Genomic DNA, 19,282 nt, shown 5'->3' with positions numbered 1-19,282 from the left:
TTGCCAAGTTGCCCAGGCGGGTCTTGACCCCGCGGGCTCAGGCATTTCACTCACCTCGGCCTCCCGAGGCGCGGGATTACAGGCTGAGCCACCGAGCCCGGCGGGGTAAGTGACTTTTTTGTATTTGGAGCAAAGTGTTGGTAAGACAATCTCCTCTCACAATGCCTACTAGTTAACCAACTGTCGGAAGACAGGGACCACCACCTACAAATGCCATTATTTTGGGTGGACCTTCCTCTTCTCTTCTGGAAGCTTCAGTAACTCTGGCAGAATAGGGGTTTGGGGTGGTCATTCATCTCCCCACTCCAACCCCCTCTGGGATGGCTGGCTTCACAAGCAATTCAGTCCCAAGTAATGTGACCAGCTCCGAGCCATGGGCACTATGGACCCAAACAGGAGCATGTGACCCAGCTTATGTCTGTGAGGTTCATATACTTTGAACCAACTTGTCTATTTTATCTGTATCTGCAGACAATGGGGTGGGGGCCACAGAAAGAGCCTGATGGCTGCTCAATGATAGTCAGGATGTGGCTGGGCATGTAGAACGGTGAGTGCCCAGGTGAGGGACACCAGGGGGGATTCTTTACACTTTGCTCTAAAAAGCTCTTAGATTCATCTGATTTCATGGTCTCAGGGATCGATTCTGTGAGGAGATGAGGCAGAAGTGATTGCTTCAGACTTAGAGATGAGTAAATCGAGATCCAGGGAGGTCATAGTGACAAAGCTCATGGTAGATACAAACCACTAAGCTCACGTCTCCTGATTTTTAGAGGCTGCTTGGCCTGCCAGGCAAGCAGATAAGCCCTTCCCAGGGCCTCTGTCTTTATTTCCACACACCTGGGCTATCTTGGTTTTTGCAAGACTGGAGTCTTGAAGCATGGTGCCAGATACATGGTACCGGTGCGGAAACCAGGGAGTCTCTCCTCTGGGCCATGTGTTTTTTTGTTTTTTTTTTTTGAGTTGGAGTCTCACTCTGTCGCCCAGACTGGAGTACAGTGGCCGCTCCCGGCCACCGCAGCCTTGACCTGCTGGGCTCCGGCGATCCTTCCACCTCAGCCTTCCAAGTAGCCAGAATTACAGGCATGCGCTACCATGCCCGGCTGATTTTTTGATTTATTGTAGAGATGAGGTCTCGCTGCCCACGCGGGTCTCGAACCCGCGGGCTCAGGCAATCCACTCACCTCAGCCTCCCAAAGGCGCGGGATTACAGGCTGAGCCACCAGACCGGCTGGGCCATGTGTTTTATTTCCCACTGCCCACTGTTCACCAGTGAGTCAGTGGATCCTGGACTGAAGCTGTTTTCTTCTCCAAATGGCCTTATCTACTTTGGCCTCTGTGGCATGACCACACCCAGCAGAAGTGATGGGCTGCAGCGCTGGGACCACCTTGCCTACGGCCATTGCCACCAGAACCCTTTCAAGCACTAATACAGGGAGTTGCTCAATCCCGCTTTCTTGGGCTCCCTGAGCAGAGCTCTCGTTTCTGTGGAGTGAAAGTGCCCAGTGCTAATTGTCAGAGTCCCCTCTGCTGAAGAAACTGAGGGGCTGAGTCTGAGGCTCTGGAGAGTGAGCTCTGTTGTGTTCTCAGAGGCTGCTTGGCCTGCCAGGCAAGCAGATAGGCCCTCTGCCTTTATTTCTCCTGTCTTGTTCCAGGGAGTTGGGACTTCTTAGTGCATTTGTGGGCCGGCTGTGGGGTGGGGTCCAAACATCTATGGACAAGGAGCCCAGGTGCCGGCCTCCTGCTGCCCATGTACAGCCTCATTCCTCCTATCACTTTTTCACCTGTGAGGTTCTGGATTCCAGGCCCCAGGCTGGAATAAACACGCTGGTGTTTCTGTATTGGCCGATGCTCTTTAAATGAAAATGTCTCTTTATTTTGTAAGCGGTGTACAGCATGAATAAAAAGCCCCTTCTCTACTAGATATTTGCTCCTTTTCTAAGAATAGTTCTGGTTAAAGGTTGAGGTTGAAGCAGCTGTTACACCAGCAATCCCTTAGAGTGGGAACCTGACAGCAAGGGACAGAGTCAGTGGGCTGGATTCAGCAGAGGTGGGGACATTTCTACTAAGGAAGCTGTGGGCTTCCTGTAGGGTCTGGAGCACGTGGTGGTGGGGCCAACAGAAAAGACACTAAGGTTAGGAACGAATGAGACCAGGTTGGGGCAGCAGCCTGTTTCCTCTCTTTTCTGCATATAGCTCCTTTGTCTAGGCTACAGCCTTGAAAAGCAGTGTTTGATTATTCATGACAGGGCTTTTATCTTTTAGTGTCTTTTAGTTATTGGATTTGAAGCAACCTTCGGCTTGAGAGAAGCTTTGTGTTTAGGCCTGGATTGAATTGGGCTCTAGTGTCTCCTGGGATTTCTGGGCTGGGTAAATCCAACATATTCCTGTTTATCCATTTGTTTGTTCGTTCATTCATTTGTTCAGCCAACAAATATTGATTGATACCAACTCTGTGCCAGTCAATAGTGAGCAAAAAGAGAGCCATTCCCTGGTCTGTGGTGCTTCATTTAGTGGGGACGACAGGCACAGATAGTCACATTAAAAACACGTAAGTTGACTGGGCATGGTGGCTCAAGCCTGTAATTCCAGCACTTTGGGAGGCCAAGGCAAGAGGATTGTCTGAGCTCAGGGCTTCGAGACCAACCTGGGCAACTTGGCAAGACCTTGTCTCTACAGTGAATCAAAAAATTAGCCGGGAGTGGTAGTGCATACCTATAGTTCCAACTACTTGGAAGGCTGAGGTGGAAGGATCACCTGGAAGCTGTAGTAAGCCATGATCGTGCTGTTGCACTCTAGCCTGGGCGACAGAGTGAGACTCTAACTCAAAAACCAAAAAACCAAAAAACACGTAAGTCTTGTTAAATGGGGTGGGGTAGGGGCTGGTGTTTTGAGAGTTTATAGCAGGTGGCCCTAACCCCAATCCAAGAGGGTCAGGGAAGATTTACCTGAGGCACTCAGGTTTAGACTGAGACCTGAAGGATGAGGATGCACTAACTAGGTGAAGGAGTGACATGTGAGAGAGAGCCTCCCTGTCAACAAGAATAGCATGCGCAGAGGCCCTGTGGGAGGAGCAAACACAACATATTCAAGAAGTGAGAGACATTCCAAGAGCCCAGGGGTGGGGCAGGACAGGGCAGGATGGCCGAGGAGATGTGCAGGGCCCCATGGGGCCTTTTTTGCTAGGGAAGTGTGTTCTGGTGGCTGTGTCTAGATAGAAAATGAGCTCCCACAGATAACAGATTTGAAAAGGAATTTTTACTTCATTTGGTTGTTTTGTGTCCTTCTCTGTCAAGGATTTGTGAAGTTGCTGGCTGAGCCTGTGAGCCTGTTAGGGACCCTTGTTAGCTATTGCTCCTGTGAGGCAGCAGAGTCCTCCCCAGGTGCTTTCAGGGTTCTGATGACTGGCAGTGGTCTCAGAGCAGTTTCTCCATTTTGCTAGTCTGACCAGCCCTGAAGCCAGTTCCAGTATTTGACTGGACTCTTTCCTGGTGGGAAAAGAATATAGCAGGAGCCAGAGGGGACTGCTGGTATGAGGAAAGAAAGGCAACTTGCCTCCCCTGCTGCCATCTTGGGCCCCAGGCAGACAGGTCATTTCTCTTCACACTGGATGTCCTCTGTAGAAGTGAATAAACCAAACACAATGGCAAAGAAGATGAGAAACAGGACTGTGCAGTTGAATAGCACAATCACCACCAGGGCCCCCTGATCCCAAGGGTTCTGCCAGAAGTCTTCATTCCAAAATGTCTTCATTAGTGTCTGTTTGTCCATGGGAATCTGGAAGAGAGGAACGGAGGTCCTAAGTGTAGGGGACTCTCCAGGGTCCAGTCCCAGGAACTACGCTCTGCTTCCCACCTTCAGCCTCTGTAGCAGTCTCAGTGAACAGCTGGTCCACCTCTGTAACCGCTGCACACAGAAGGGTTCGGAAGTGGTTGGGTTTGATGACTCCAACAAGCAACAGATGGGGTTCCCTTCCCTATAGATACAGGAGCAAGGACCAGTGCAAAGAGAGGGGGCCTTGGATTCTCCTGGAGGCTACCTCTCAATCCTCCCGTCCTTCTTTCCTGATTGCCCCGGTGTGAGTAAGCACTTTCTCTCCCTAAGACCTACTTGCTGGAATCTGAAAAGTACCACTGTAGAGCCTCCCTATTTTTCCTGCCAAACATTTGGGAGGCATTTTGAGAGATCAGTATAGGAGCCAGGGAGGGGCTGATTCCAGCTGAGTCCTCGATATAAACTTCCTTGGAGGCCACTGAAAACAAGGCTAACTAAGCTAGAAATGGAGCTTATGTTGGCAAGCTGCAAACCTGTAGCCAGACGAGGGCCACCCAGGTGAAAAAGGAAGGAACCATTACCTAATTCTGCTAACAGTCCTGAGTCCTATGAGGTCAAATCAGTCCTTCAGCTGAGCCAAGAGCCCTCCAGGTGACCAGAGCTGAACTCTGACTCAAAGAAGCAACTGTTGGGAGGAAAAGGCATTCGCAGTGCCTGATCAGACCTTCATTGCTGTCACCAAAGCAAACAAAGGTGGGCTAGGGCCAGTTGCCTAGCAACCACCGTTCCCTTTCTACCCTTCACACTTCCCCCAGCTATGTTCTGCCTTTTTGTGACATCATTTTGGGGGAAGCTCAGGGCACACTGTTAATGAGTCCTTCCTGAGAGAATCAGACGAGGGGCGGTGTGGAGGAAGAGATTGGATTGGGGACCTGTGCCCCCAGCCACCCATCCACCTCACCTGTGGCTGGGCCATGGCTCTCCTGTCTAGAAGATCTACCATCTGAGAGGACTGCCCAGGACTCGGAAAGCCTGGTGGCTGGGACAGTCAGATAGGCATCGTATCCCTTGGTGTGGGGTGAATGATTAACTGCAGCTTGGCTGGCACCTCCTGGAACCAGTTTCTGGGTGGAAGTGTTTATCACCGTCGAGGCCTGACTTCTCCCTTGGTGCCTTTGTCTGCCTCTTGGACACGCTGCTTTGTGTGTTTGGTCCCTGCCCACTGGTGTGACAATGAAGCTAGGAAGAGTGAATAAAGCCTGTGCCCTGGTGTGTCAAACCCGGTGGCTACCACTTGCTCCCTTACACAGTAGAATGCAAAGGCCTGCTGTGGCCAGGAACTGTGCTAGGCACTGCATGTCCAGTTGTGAGATCGCAGCAGCAGACCCTGCCCTCTGAGAGCCTCCCTTTTAGCCCTTAGTTGCTCCACCCTGCTTGTTAAGATCTGGGAGCTTTTAGAAATGCCTAGGCCAACCTAGTACCTCTAGCATCAGTCTCTGGTGATGCCAGGGCATCGTGGTGGTTTAAGCCTCCCCAGGGTAACCAAGGTTGGATGACAGGTGGTGAACAAGTTCAGTAAAGTCATTCTTAACTAGCATGGTCTTAATTAACCCCACTTACCTGATGCTTTCCATTTCCCTGTGTAAAACATACTGACTAACGCCCATGGCATGCTGAACACTCAGCAATGGGCTGGTCCTTAGTACACCCTAGTCCTTCTGCCACATCAGTTAAGTCAGATGCTTATCAGGAGTCAGTTGTTTGCTCCCAAACCTGTTTATGGCAGTTGTACTTGTTGTTGTAATTACATAATTAAATTTAACATCACACGAACAAATGAAGCAACAGTAATATCCGAAATCCCAGTTTTACATATGAGGAACAGGCACAGAGAAGTTAAATAACTTACCCAAAATCATCGGCTAATAAGTAACCAAGTTGGGGTTTGAACCCCATGGTGTACAGTCTGAGCTCTGAAGCTCTACGCTATACTCAGGGTGAGTGGAGAAAGTTATTATTTCTGTAAATTTCCATTGACCACTTTGGGATGACTTTGTAATCACTCAAATCATATCCCTGTTGAAAAAAATGCAGATACAATAACTAAACATTGGGGACACTTTGTAAAAATCCAGATGACTTTCACACTCAGATTCTTTTGCAGGTGTCTTTAAGTTCTTGTTCTGCTTTAAAGAAACCGAAATTTCAAATAGACAATTTGGGAACTCTGGTCAGCAAGCTTATACTCAGAGAAAAGACCCTGGGATCTGTAACAGAAAGACTGGCCAAGGAATGTGCATGTATATGTTTCAATTTAAAATGAGTTGTCAAAAATAATGAAATGAGTTGTGTAAAGAACTTGGGCATCATCTACACAAAAGTTGCTTTAACTGGCTTTTTTGATTTTTGTTTTGTTTTGTTTTTGAGTTGGAGTCTAACTCCTTTGCCCAGGCTGGAATGCAGGGGCATGCATGCTCACAGCCACCCCAGCGTCAACCTTCTGGACTTCAGCGATCCTTCTACCTCAGCCTTCCGAGTAACCGGAACTACAGATGCGCACTACCACGCCTGGCTATTTTTTTATTTTATTGTAGAGACGAGGTCTTGCCAAGTTCCTGGGCTGGTCCCGAACTCTTGGGCTCAGGCAATCCACTTACCCCGGCCTCCCAAAGTGCTGGGATGACAGGACTGAACAAGCCCAGCCTAACTGGCTTTTTCAATGAACTGTTGCACTGGTTGGATAATTCTCCTGGTTGGATAATCACTATGAAGAGAATGATATGGTGAGGGAGGTAGAGGCTGCTGTGGGTACAGGTGGCATAACCTGGTCTGGGGGCTAGGTAGATTTCTTCCTAAGGAAGTGATGTTTAAGTTAAGACATGAAGCCGGGCTCAGTGGCTCAGCCTGTAATCCCGCGCCTTTGGGAGGCTGAGGTGAGTGAATTGCCTGAGCCCGCGGGTTCGAGACCCACCTGGGCAGCGAGACCTCATCTCTACAATAAATCAAAAAATCAACTGGCGTGGTAGCGCATGCCTGTAATTCCGGCTACCTGGAAGTCTGAGGTGGAAGGATCGCCGGAGCCCAGCAGGTCGAGGCTGCGGTGGCCGGAATCGGCCACTGCACTCCAGTCTCGGCGACAGAGTGAGACTCCAACTCAAAAAAAAAAGTTAAGACGTGAAGATTTTGTGAGAGTCAGAATTAGGGGACAGTGTTCCATGATAGAGAACAGGTTCCAAGGAGAATGAGAAAACTTTTTTTTTTTGAGTTGGAGCCTCACTCTGTCGCCCAGGCTAGAGTACAATGGCACACTCATGGCCCTAGCATCCTGGACCTGCTGGGCTCAATTGATCCTTCTGCCTCAGCCTTCCAAGTAGCTGGAACTACAGGTGCACACCCCCATACGCAGCTAATATTTTGATTTATTGTAGAGATGAGATCTCACCAAGTTGCCCAGGCTCGTCTCGAACCCCTGGACTCAGGCAATCCTTGCCTTGGCCTCCCAAAATGCTAGGATTGCAGGCTTGAGCCACTATGCCCAGCGAAACCTTTTTTTTTTAGGATAAAATTAATTTGTCTTCAGTGTTTTATGATCTGGAATTTGTATTACACAGAACCAAATGTGTCGTTATGAAGACTTTTATTATAGATTGCTTTAAAATGTTAATATTTGAGAAAACAGATTTGGGAGAAAATTGTTTTGTATGTTTTCTGCCAAGTTATTGCATCAGTGGCTTTATTGTAGTTTTTAATAAGGCCTAATATACAGACAGTAGAACACAGATCTTCAGTGCAGAGCAAAGCCCTTTGAGGAACTGGGGGCAGACGTCTGTGTGGTCACTGAAGCAGAGGCCATGGCTGGGGGTCATGAAGACGCTGGTGGTTGTGGAGACCACTTAATACCCTGGCCAGGCAGGCATTGGTGGTGGCTTGGTCCAGGATAACATGACAGTGGGAACAGAGAGGTGCTTGCCAGGGTCAGTCAGATAATCTCTAGACCTAAGCCTGTTGGCCACCCCTTCCCATTCCCCACCCATCTTCTGGCATAACCTGGTCTGTTTGCAGAGTCTCTGTTCATCCTTTCCTGTAGTGAGGCAATTGTTCCTGTTTCTCCATGCCTGTCTTCCATAGAAGAAACCTGCATGAGGAACTGCGTGTTTGGGCTAGAGAAGATCTGGTTTGTTAACCTGAGTGGGATTGAAGCCCACAAGTGACTTGGCCCGGCAGCTGGGCTCAGTGTGTGCCAGTTTGCTCAGAGTGGGGAGGAGCGAGTCCTCTAAGGGCAGGGACTGCATCCTGTGTGGACTCAGCAGTTGTGGATCATCTGGCATGGAACAGGAAGGTGCTCATGAGCCAACCAGTTAACCTTCTATGCCCAGGGCTGTCTGTGATCCACACCTCTCAGCAGCTGGGGTGGGGAAGCAGAGTCTCTTCTAGCAGAGTCTCAGCTGTAGCCACCCTTGAGGAGGGCCGTTCTTGATGCTGATGAAAACTGACTTAAGAGAAAGCCATCTGGGAACTGAGCTGCTTCACTGCTGGAGCATCTCCTGAACAGAGGGCTTCCAGGGACCCTGCAGCCATTGGTACTCGGCGTGAAGAATGCAGGGTTTCCTGTCCCTCCACCTCCCCTGTGTTTTTCTTCTGGGAGGGACATCTTGTTGGGCCCCACCCCAGCTCTTACCTGTTGGGTTCCACCCACTCCCATGGAGGTTATTCTGAGACAGAGTGTGGGGCATGGGTGTTTGGGATGTAGAGCTTTATCTGTCCTACAACCAGGAGGCCAAGTGCTGGGCCTCTAAGCCCTGGGTGTGGTGAGGAGGGGCTCTGGAGCCAGACAGGCTGGACTCAGGCTGGCTGTGCCACTTTTCAGCTGGCTGAACTTAGACAAATGACCTAGCATTGCAAGGCTCAATTTCCTCATCTCTAAGATGGGGGTAATAATGGTATGTATGGCATTGAAGTACTGTGGTGATTAAATGAATTTTTCTGCATCAAAATGCTGATTACGATGGCCGAGCATCTATAAGCCCTCAAGAAATTTTAGCCACTTCATCATCACCATCGTTGTTGTTATTCTGGATCCCATGCTCTGGAGGGGAAAACAGGCAGATTCTTTCATTTCTTTTCTTTCTTTTTTATGGAAACACATCTTCTCTGGGTCTTCAGCCCAAACCTGTCAGACAAGTCCATGGACACTAGGAAGTGAAGTTGGCCGGTGAGAGCTTCTGTCCTGCCTGCCCCTACCAGTGTGGCCTGAACTGCCAGCTGGAGATGGCAGGAGTTGATGACGGGCTGTTATCCCCTCCCTGTGTCCTGTTTTCTGGGTAGCCAGGGCCCTGTTCTCAGGTGCCAGAATATGGGCTGTGCAGGCCAAGGACACGTGAAAACATAGACCTCTTTATGACTCTAGGGAACTTGTGGGGAGGTGCTGCAGGGTGCTCTGTCCTGGTCCCATTGGAGCCTTGTACCTCCCCTCCCCTCACTCCTGGGTTTGCAGCTCTACCTGGAAAGTAAACTGAAGGGAGGGAGAAAGGGTGTTACATCTCAGCAGGACCATTCTTTAAAATGAGTCCCCATTGCTGTGAGTTGGGCCTGTGTTTGGAGGGCAGATCGTGACAATTCATATTTGTGGAGTTCTTAGGCTGTGCCAGCACTGTGCTATGAGCTAGACATAGGTCACTTTGGTTTACCCTCACAGCAAACCCCAGCAAGCAGTACAAGGATTAGCCCCCTTCACTAAAGGAGAGGTGGCTTGGGGAGGTTGAGTCACACAGCTGGTAAATGGCAGGGAGAGATTGTGAAGCCAGACAGCACACAAGTTGGGGGAAGGGACGAGAGATCGGGATGCAGGTTGCAGAGGGTCCTGGGGCCTTTCTCTGAAGTTTTGAAAGACCCGCTGGCCTGAGCCTGCTAGTGTGGGATGTGCAGGCCGAAGCTTCTGGCAGGAGAAAATGTTAAGTGGTGTTTCTGAGCCACCTGCTGTGGCAAACAGCCTCTGTCATGCTGCAACCCAGGTACATGGCAGCCAGAGCTTGTTAGCAGCTAATGCGTGACAGGAATTGCATGGTGTCCCTCCACTGGTTCTGTGGCATTTCTGTCTGTGTGGCACTCCTCTCCATGGTTTTTCAGCTTTTGTGGGCACAGGGAGAGCAGAGACCTGGAGAGGACAGGTACTGGCCACGTCTCTGGAATTCTGCCATACCGCCTTCCCAATGCACAGAGCCCAGCCCAATGTCAAAGAGAAACACCACAGAAACACATAAACCAGAAAGCTTTTCCTTGGAAACAGACAAATACTGAACTGGCATACTGACATATTTCTGCTCTGGTGGGGAGCTCGCATGCGGTAGCTATTGCACAAAACTCCTGTGATCGGCTTGCTCCTCTTTGGCATGGATCAGCAAGAGCCCCAAGGGCCAGCTCCCCACAGGTGAGTCTGTTCTCCATTGAGGTGTCGGGACCCCCTACTTCCTTGTTTTATTAAAAAGTGCAGGTAGGCAAAGAATCCCAGGTGATCTACTCAGTCTTTGAAACCGTCAACGACTCCTTGGCACCCAGTGTCCGCTGGCAGATGGTTTTGCATCTGCACCAGCCGTTTTTTCCTTGATAATGCTCCAGGTGTCAGTGTCCAGGTACCTGGGCAGTGCCAGACCTGGGGCCAGGGGAGCCTGGTCTTGAGGGGCAAGTGCTGCGGGGCCAGGCCGATAGCCCGTGTCATGACTTTGGCAGTCTCCTCGCCAGCCCTCATGGTGGAGTCACCGGCTGCACTTGGACCTTCCTGCCTCTGTGCTCAGGGCAGCAGCAGTGAGTGCAGCAGCAGCTGCAAGCTATCAGCAGCAGCAGCAGAACAGTGGCTGGAGGGCAGGAGAGAGCACAGGGCATTCAGCAGTGTGGGACAGCAAGGACGCCCACCCTCCTTCCAGAGAGCCCCCAGGAGGAATGCTAGGCCTAGCCTAGTGGTCAGAGAGACGCGAGAGGCTAGCGAGAGGTATTGGCAGTCTCCACACTGGCCATCAGGGCCTGCCTCCTTCCGGTTGTGTCTCCTCCTCCACCACCCAAGCCTGGCTCCCTTCAACCCTGGGTTGGCATTGGGGGGTGCCGCTGGGCCCACTTCCCAGACTGCCCACACCCAAGCAACATGTCAGAGGATACAGGGAAATCCCTTGGCTTTCCCCAAGGGCAGCTGCTTTTCCTCCTTGACCTGAGGGATACCTGTCACCTCTGCCAGCTAGCACCATGGTGTCATCTCTCCCTGCTGCCAGGGAGAACCATGGTGTGCTGAGGAGAACTGGATTGCCCCTACTGACCTGTGAAAAGGAGGATGACTGAGAAGGCCACAAGCTCCACGGGCTCGGCCTGGGGCAGCCTCTGCAGCTTGAGCAGCAGCTTTTCACCCACAGACTGCATCTCCTGCACGAAGTTGGCGCCTGCCATGCTGTACTGGCTCCTGCCGGGATCCCTCCAGGCTGTGCCAGGGCAGAGAGAACACCTGGAGTCCCCGGCTGGCTCCACACTTCGCCGCACCGGAGATTCCACCCTCGCAGCCACCCACAACCGCAGAACGAGTTTGTCAGGTCTCATGCCTTGCACCCTCGTGGCTTCCACTCAGCGGTGGCCCTCAGCCCCCATCTAACTGGCACTGTTTGGGCGAGGGAAGTCAGTGATAAGAGGGAGACTGAGAGCCTGCTTCAGGGGCTGCCAGCCACACCAAGGTTTCTGACCACAAGGTGGAGTGACTTCATATCCCTTTGTCTCGGGACACCACTCCTAGGTTTTGCCAGGGTGCCTTCTACCCACCTAGCTTCCCTCCTGGCCCTCTGTGTCCCCTCAGCGTGGGAAGACTGGCTTTAGGATTCCAACCTTTCATCCCATGTGGGGGCAGAAAGGATCAGGCAGAAAGGGGGCAAAAAGGACCAAGAGCAGGTTCATGGGGGCTTCTGGCCAAGGCCAGCCATAGGTGAAAACTGTCCCCCAGGGTACCTACCTTTCCTGCCAGGGCAATTTTTTTTTCTTTTTTTAAAAGAAATGTGGTCTTGCTCTGTTGCCCAGGCTGGAGTGCAATGATGCAATCATGGCTCACTACAACCTGGATCTCCTGGGCTCAAGTGATCCTTCAGCCTCAACTTCCCAAGTACCCGGGACTAGAGGCATGTGCCGCCATGCCCAGCTAATATTTTTTTGTGGAAACGGAGTCTTGCTATATTGCCCAGGCTGGTCTTGAACTCCTGGCCTCAAGTGATCCTCCTGAAGCGCTGGGATTATAGGTATGAGCAACCACCCCCGGCCCAGCCCAATTTCTTTACTCTTATGTTGTTCTCTGTGAGGAGGAAGAGGCTGTACTGTGTCCTTCCAGGTTTTGCCAGGGGTCCTGTCTGGCAGGATGGTTATCAGGAGTCCCAGGGCTGGTTTAGCCAGCTCTTCCCCTGCTGGCTCTGACCTGTTTCTCTGGCCTGACCAGGAGAGTCCTCTCTGCTCCCACCCCTGGCCCAGGAGAGCCTCCTCCTATCTAGGGGTGCTCACACGGCCCAAGGCGCAACTCCAGGCCGAGTCTGTGAGTGTGATCTGTTCCTGGGAGCCACCTTCCCCTTCTGTCTCTCCTGTGATCACAAGGGAGGCAGTGCCTCTTTGGAGAGAGACCAAGGACAGCCTTGTGCAGCCCAGCCCGAACCAGTTCACCAAGGCAGTTGCTCTAATCCAGGGAGTGTGAGGGAACAGGTGGCCAGGGGCTTGTGCCAGACATTTGGCTGTAATTGTTGCCACCTCGTTCCTGGTCTCAATTGGCTCTCCCTGAGATGGCTGCGGCTGGTGAGGCCAGTCACTCTCGGTGCTGCTGCCTCAGCCTAGCTGATTTAGAACCATCCTGAAGGTCATCTAATGGAGCCCTCTGCTGTGCACTTGGCCTGCTGCCCTCCTGGTGACCTTTGCAGAAGCATGTCTGATAGTGAGGAGCTCCCTGCCTGCCCCGTTGCAGAAGGTCAGACACCCTGTTAACCTCCAGTTAGTCCCACTTGTGATCACTTAGGGACTTGCCACCCCTCTTCTGCCAGTCCCTCAGGAACTAGATGGCAGCTGGTGTGTACCTTCTGAATTTCCTCTTCTACAAGGAACTTCTCTGGTTTTTTCATCTGCCTTGTGTAGAACATTGATCACCCTGGGCTTGAGTGCTGCCTCCCCTTTCTTCTCTTGTGACATGGACAGGGTGCTTCCATCTCTCTGGTGTGGAGTGAGGTGCCCATCTTTCATAGCTGTTGGGGGACTGACCGTCTGGCAGCACATGGCAGACAAGCATAGGGAGGTGCCCAGCACACAAGAATGGCCCTCTGTGTGGAGTCCGACCAGTGCCAGGAGAGTTGAGGCAGCTTTGGGTCTCGCTGGCTTTGGAGGCTGTCCGCCCAACCTGTGCACTGTCAGCAAACACCCCAGTACCTTTCGGGTGTTTCATCTGTTCTTCATTCCTAGGATGTTTGGGAAAGCTGGAGATAAGGAGCTCTCTTTGTAAGTGACAGTTGGCAGGCAGACGATGGCTCCATGGAAAATAAGATGGTTTCCTGTCAGAATGGGAAGTATCCTGATTTAGATCCTCTCTGCTTCTGATGCCTCACCCGCAAGGCAGCACATGCCTGCAGAGGTGATGAGGACCCCCATTTTTAAATGTACTGAGAGGCATAGAGTCCAGGAATGCCACAGGTCATCCACTTCTGCTCCTTCCTTTTACATATGGGGAAACTGAGGCCCAAGAAAGTAGATTAATTCTCTGAGGACACACAGCAGGACAGGGCCCACCTAGCACTCTTCCTGGTTAGCCAGGTACAGCCCCACTGAGGGCACCAGCCAGGTAGTGGGCTCAGCACAGGAGCCCCATAGGAGCCACCTGGCTGTGCTCAACTTCCCCAACCCTTGAGAGTCTGGATTCACTTTTGTCAGCCTATCACCACCAGGCCAAGGTCATCAGGATTTTTGAGACTGTCTGTATTGCTTGTCAACAAAGGGACATAGCTTGTGTGCCCTGCTATCCTGAGCATAAGATTGTCCCCTCTGGTCATACCGAATGAGACCCTCGCTCTGGCCAGGTAGAGCAGGCTCGCATAAGGATGGTGGTCCCCCCTCTTGTTCGCAGAACTCTCCCATCCTCAGTCCCCAGTTTTCCAGGTGGTCTCATTCTTAGAGGGATGCCTGTGCCAACAATGTCCTTGGGGGACAGTTTGCATGGTTTAGAAGCTGGGCTGCTTTTTCTTCCCTCTCTCTCTGTCTATACTTGGTCTGGCTTTTGCAGCCTGATTGGCACTGTGCCCACGTAGCCTAATGTAGCCCAACACAGACACTCCTTAAACGAGGAAGCGGCCAGGACTCAGGAGGGCAGGGAGAGCTTTCCACTTGTGTGCCACGCCCAGACACAGCAGCAACAGCTCCTTGTGAGTGAGGAAAAGTGGAGTGGAAGCCCCGGGTCAGGCCGATTTGGAGCGCCAGAGCAGGGAGGAGGGCGCAGGCTGAGGCTGAATTAATTGTGTAGGAAAAGTGGTTTTGTTGTTCAGAAGCTTTGGCCAGCCTCCACCAGGGGTTGTGAAGTCAGAGGACTTGCCCAGTGGACCCTGGCCCCGCACTGGGAAAGGTGTCAGTCCATACCAGTAGCAGGCCATGGATGTAGATGGTGTCATAGCTTTGCACCCAGGGAGCTCACTGGGAGCTGAAATCACCAGCCAGGCGTGGCCAGCCTCACCCAGCCCTGGGGTCTCACCCAGGGCTGCTTACAGGATCCTGTCGCACTGTGGACAGAAGTAGGGCCATTGCACACAGTTGTTCTGCCTGCAGAGAGCTGAAGAGGAACTCTCTTTGCTTTGCAGTTGATACATTTTGTCAGTTCAAGCTAAAGCCTGTGACTGAGCAGAGAGATTTCGGGTTGGGGTGCTGAGGGGTCTTGTTCTCTAAAGAGGAGGAGGCACATTCCAGCAGGTCCCCAGGCAATTTTCCCAGTGGGCTATTTAAAGCGAGGCCAAGGGAGTGCCTGTTGCCTGGTGCCCAATATAACCAGCAGCCGTCAGGTGACCATGTGACATGTGCCCCAGCCATTGCTCTGAAGGGCGCCCTAAGTTCCCAGCTGTGGCCTGGGGAAAATGGGAGCTCCGAGCCACCTCTCGTCCCCTTTCCCTTCCCAGGTTTGGAAGGAGGAAGGCAGGGAAGCCCAGTTGGGCTACCAGTGATCCTGTATTTTTCCAGTCTTTCTATCTCAGGTTCACCAAACTCCTTCTAAAACTACTTCCCACCTGGGAACCAAGGAAGCCAGAGTCCTTCCCAAGCCCATGTTCAGCTGTGCCTCATTTGGAGCCTTTTCAACTCCAACTGAGAGCAAGTGGTGGCTTCCCTTGGCCCCAATAGGGTGAGCAGCCTGGCTGCCACCGGGCCCTCCTGCTGCCAAGGCTGCCTGGACAGCCCTTCCCAGAGCCTTCAGAGGGTGTGCCTGGTTGGAGTGGCAGCCAGCGGAGGAAAACACGCAGGGCAGAGAAGGCTGGCAGAGCTGGAGGGATGGGCGGACTTGCCTTGGTGTGACATCTCCTGGCACACAGAGCCTTGCGATGGCAAGTCGGGCATCCTGCAAGCCAGACAGCTGCCACTGGGCACTGACGCTTCCTGCTTCCTCCTCACAGAGTTGATACTCCAATACCAGGAGTCCCATGTGGAAGAGAGCGGGCAGCAGGTGGTGTGTTGAAGGCTGATAAACGCAGTGTGCTGATGGTGCAGGGCCTCCAAGGTCTGCCTGCTCTGCCCTGGTGTTTTGCCGTGGTGGGTTCCAGCCACCTCACCCTGCTGGGCATTATTTTCTTTGAGGACCAGCTAGAAGGTGGCATAGCCAACAGCTGTGGGCCATCTGTGGAGTCCTGTACTTGAGCTTGAGCAGCCGGGCGGGGGTGCCCTCTGTGTGCTGTGCCAAGCCTTTGGATGACTCCCCTTTCTGTCCTGGCTTCCACGTGGAGTAGACGGTGGTGCTCGGAGCACTTAGCAGGCCCTCCTCCTGCCTCCCAGGACAGGAGAGGCACTTCCTGCTGCTGGCGATTGTTAGAAACAGGAGTAGCTCCTTTCTGCAGCCACAGAAGCTGGTTGCTCCCCTTCTGCCTGGCTCAGGGACTAGGTTGGAGGGACCCCATCCATCTGTGTCCTGTGGATGCAGGACATGGACCCCTGCCTGCCTGCCTATGTGTCTCATGGGTGAGAACCAGCAGAGTTGGGGTCATATGCTCACCACTGTGGCCCCCCACCTGGCCTGGCCTGCCGCCTAAGGTACTTTCGGTCCCTTCCTCCTGCTCCCCACCTCCCAACACCACAGGAGTTTTCTCCACAGCCACCAACCCTAGCCAAAGCTCACAGCCTCTGCTGAGCCAAGGACGCTTGGACCGATCCTTTTTTCCACTTTTCTCTGGATCATTGTTTTTCTTTCTTACTAGACACCAGCTTGTTTGCTTTGAGGAAAACATCTGGGGGGAGGCTGGCAGGGGCTTTAACCCTGGCTTGAGGACAGGGAGGCGGGAGGAACAGGCAGCTTCGGTGCACGGGGTTCTGCCCAGGAGGGTTGCCCTCAGTGTGCCTCAGAGAACCCAAGAATGTCACAGTGGTGCAGCAGTGGTCCCGAATGCCAGGCCGATCCCTCCCCAGCCTAATTTCTGTGGTCACCTTTTCTCAACCCACCCTGGGGTTTTGAGTCCAGCATCTGTGTTCCTGGTTCAGTATTTGTTGCCAGAGGGAGATTTGGGAGCTCACAGGGATCTCAATGGGCCCAAGGAGACGTACCTGCCCTGAGCCTTAGCCCTGAGCTGAGAACTCCTAGGAGTAGGGGGCAAGCCCTCCAAAGAGATGGCAGCTGCTACTTGTCCGGGACACAGAAGAGCAGAGCTGCCGCGAGTCCTATGAGCTGGCTGGGCAGACCCTGCACTGACCTCAACTGGGAGCGAGGGGACAGGGAGGGCTCTTCCCTAATCCTGGGAAAAAGGGAGGCTCAGCAGGCAGGCCGCAGTTCTCTGCCCAGTCAGGACAGCCAAATCCCTCTCCTAAGCCCCCTCGATAGAAAAGGCTTCAACTAACTTGCAGAGTAAGCAGGCGCTCCTGGCCCCTCTGCCTGCACAGCATGCTGGGGGAGGCAGGCTGAGCAGAGTTCCAGCAGGAGGGAGAGTGCAGGTGTGTGCAGGAGGCTGTCTGACTCCCCTGTGGGGAAGTGTCCCCGTGCGTCTCCCGAGGTCCTGCTCTCCTGCTCTCCGTGTTCACAGTAGCTTGTGGCCCTTCACCCTTGGGGCAGGAGACCCTGGCTGCTCCCTCCCTTCCTGTTCCCCGTCGTCTGTGGCCAGCCGCACTCACCTGGAGTCCAGGTGTTGGGGACCGAGCAGGAGTGCCCCGGCGCAGAGCTCTGCGTGCCTGTCCTGTGCTTCCTCCGTGGACGCCTCTTCCTGACCTGCCACTCCCCTGGGCGCCTCTCCTAGCCGAGCTCCTCTGACAGCCAGCTGCTGTCTCTGCTTCAGCCTTTCTGTTGGTCGTCCTGGAGATCTGAGTGTCAGATTACTGTCGCAAGGGGGAGCCCTTGATGGGAACTTCAACTTCAAGCCCCGAAGCCTTACCCCTGCCCCAGAGGACTGGCTGTTTGGGTTGGGCAAGCTCCCCCTCTCCTCCTTCCTCCTCCTCTTCCTCTCCTCTTCCCCCTCCCTTCCGTGCTCTGGGCTGGGTCTGGGCTGGGCCTGGGCTGGGCCTGGCCTGGGAACTGATGAAAGAGGAGGCGTGTGCTCTGCTTCCCTGGCAGAGAGGACCCAGGAGGTTCCACCTGAGCTTGTAGAGGGGAGGGAGTCCTGCAGCTCTTCCAGCCCTTGGGCTCCCCACCACCCCCCTCGGAGGGTCTTTTGGCCTGTGTCCCCTGGTCATCCCATTCTGGCCACTCCCTGGCTGCTCCCGCCCTCTGGCCTCTCCCAGGAAAGACCGTAAACAGTGGGGGTGCTGAGTAGGAGGCTTTGCAGCCAGCTCCGGGTAGGCCCTTCAGCAGCTCAGCATCGAAGGCATCTTGAGGAAGAACTCGGGGATCCCGGGACCTGGGAATGGCCTGTTTGCCTGGTGAATGAAGTGCCTCGTGTTTCTTGTGAGAAGGACTTCTGCTGGGGCTGTCTCCGCACTCCTGGCCTGGCTGTCAGGAAGCGGTTCCAGGAATGGCTGGACCCTTTGACATTTGACTAGTTGTGCCACCCAGCGGACCAAGCTTCGGGGAGAGAAACCAACCCCATCCCCGCTGTCAATGGAGCTCTTTGAATCTGAGCACAAAACCCCAGTGAGTCAGGGCTCGGAAGGGCATGGGGGAGGAAGCCAGCCGTGTGGCTATACCACTTGCGTGCCAGAGGCTGGACAGGCGGCCACGGTGCAGACACACAGACTCCAACGGGTGGAACATTTGTTACTCTTTTCAGCAAACAGGAACGGTGAGAGGAGCGCCCTCTGGTGTCCACCTGCTTCAAGCCGTTCAGGTGGACTTCAGAGCTGCACTCTGCACTCAGCTAAAGGAAAGCAGTGCAGGCCCCGCTTCCTGGGTGGGGGGCGGTCACAGTCAGCCTTCGTTCCTTGAACCTGCGCCTTGGTTGTTGCAGTCCCTCCAAGGGTCCCTCAGCCCCAGCAGTTCTCACATTGAGAGGACTTCTGGTTAGAACAGTTGGCACCAGCTGTTCTTGTCCCTGAGCTGTGGCACCCTAGACAACCCTGCCTCTGCCGCAGCATCTCCTCTCCCTGTGCCGCATTCCTGGTGGCAGGAATGGCCGTTTGTAAGGACTCCAATAGAGCTATGGCCCCTCCTGGGCCTCTGTACCTGACCCGAGACTCGACAGCCACCCCCGTCTTGGGATCGAGACGAGACAGAGCCTCATGGGCCAGCGGGAGGCAAGGGCCGGTCATCCCCAGAAGGCTGCCATGGGCTCAAGCGGTGGAAGATGAGAGGAAGACTCTGGATGGGGCTGCATCCCTGGATACACATCTTCACCCTGAGTGTGTGTGACACCAGCTCTCAGCACTGCCTGCCTGCCTTGTCTTTCTTGGGCTTATGCAGTGTGCAGACCCCAGTCTCAGGCCAGGTTCACTGAGCCTGGACAGAGGCTCATCAGGACACACAAGGAACGGAAACAGAGCAGAGTACTGAGGCCATGGTAGGGCCCTGTCGTCTGGTCCTTCCCCTCCCCTGCCCACCCCAGCAAAGGGTGAAGGATGATATATAATGTGGCCGGGCGCAGTGGATCCCACCTATAATCCCAGCAGTTTGGGAGACCAAGGTGAGAGGATTGCCTGAGCTCACGGGTTCAAGACCAGCCTGGGCAGCTTGGCGAGACCTCATCTCTACAATAAATAAAATAAAATAAAATTAGCTGGGCGTGGTGGCACATGCCTGTATTTCCCGCTACTTGGAAGGCGGAGGCAGAAGGATCGCCGGAGCCCAGAAGGTTGAGGCTGCGGTGGCCGGGAGCGTACCACTGTCCTCTAGCCTGGACGACAGAGTGAGACTCCAACT

At 53.5% G+C, this 19,282-nt stretch overlaps 3 protein-coding genes across 4 annotated transcripts in view; 1 reads left to right on the top strand and 2 right to left on the bottom strand.

Annotated features, from left to right (window-relative positions):
• The window catches only part of RECQL5 (RecQ like helicase 5), a 46,194-nt gene that overhangs the window by 20,747 nt on the left and 6,165 nt on the right, over positions 1–19,282 (top strand). The gene's annotated exons all lie outside the window — the stretch shown is intronic.
• Positions 3,589–3,768, bottom strand: SMIM6 (small integral membrane protein 6). The gene has a single exon (XM_021709266.1). The coding sequence runs from the start codon at positions 3,766–3,768 to the stop codon at positions 3,589–3,591; it is 180 nt and encodes a 59-aa protein (XP_021564941.1).
• SMIM5 (small integral membrane protein 5) lies at positions 10,513–11,202 on the bottom strand. Its single transcript, XM_008051344.1, has 2 exons — positions 11,076–11,202; positions 10,513–10,622 (listed from the first exon to the last, which is right to left on the bottom strand). Exons 1-2 carry the CDS (start codon positions 11,200–11,202, stop codon positions 10,513–10,515), a joined length of 237 nt encoding a protein of 78 aa, XP_008049535.1.

This window comes from Carlito syrichta, unplaced genomic scaffold, assembly GCF_000164805.1.
Source record: "Carlito syrichta isolate Samal-C Ts95f unplaced genomic scaffold, Tarsius_syrichta-2.0.1 Scaffold170021, whole genome shotgun sequence".
Lineage (NCBI taxonomy): Eukaryota > Metazoa > Chordata > Mammalia > Primates > Tarsiidae > Carlito > Carlito syrichta.
This window is presented reverse-complemented; position numbering and strand designations above follow the sequence as displayed.

Coding starts and splice junctions, on each gene's coding strand:
- SMIM6 (XM_021709266.1), bottom strand. CDS start 3,768: ATGGACAAACAGACACTAATGAAGACATTTTGGAATGAAGACTTCTGG.
- SMIM5 (XM_008051344.1), bottom strand. CDS start 11,202: ATGGCAGGCGCCAACTTCGTGCAGGAGATGCAGTCTGTGGGTGAAAAG. Junction 10,623..11,075: donor AGTCATCCTCCTTTTCACAG/GTCAGTAGGGGC, acceptor CCTGCCCTCCAG/CCACTGTTCTGCTGCTGCTG.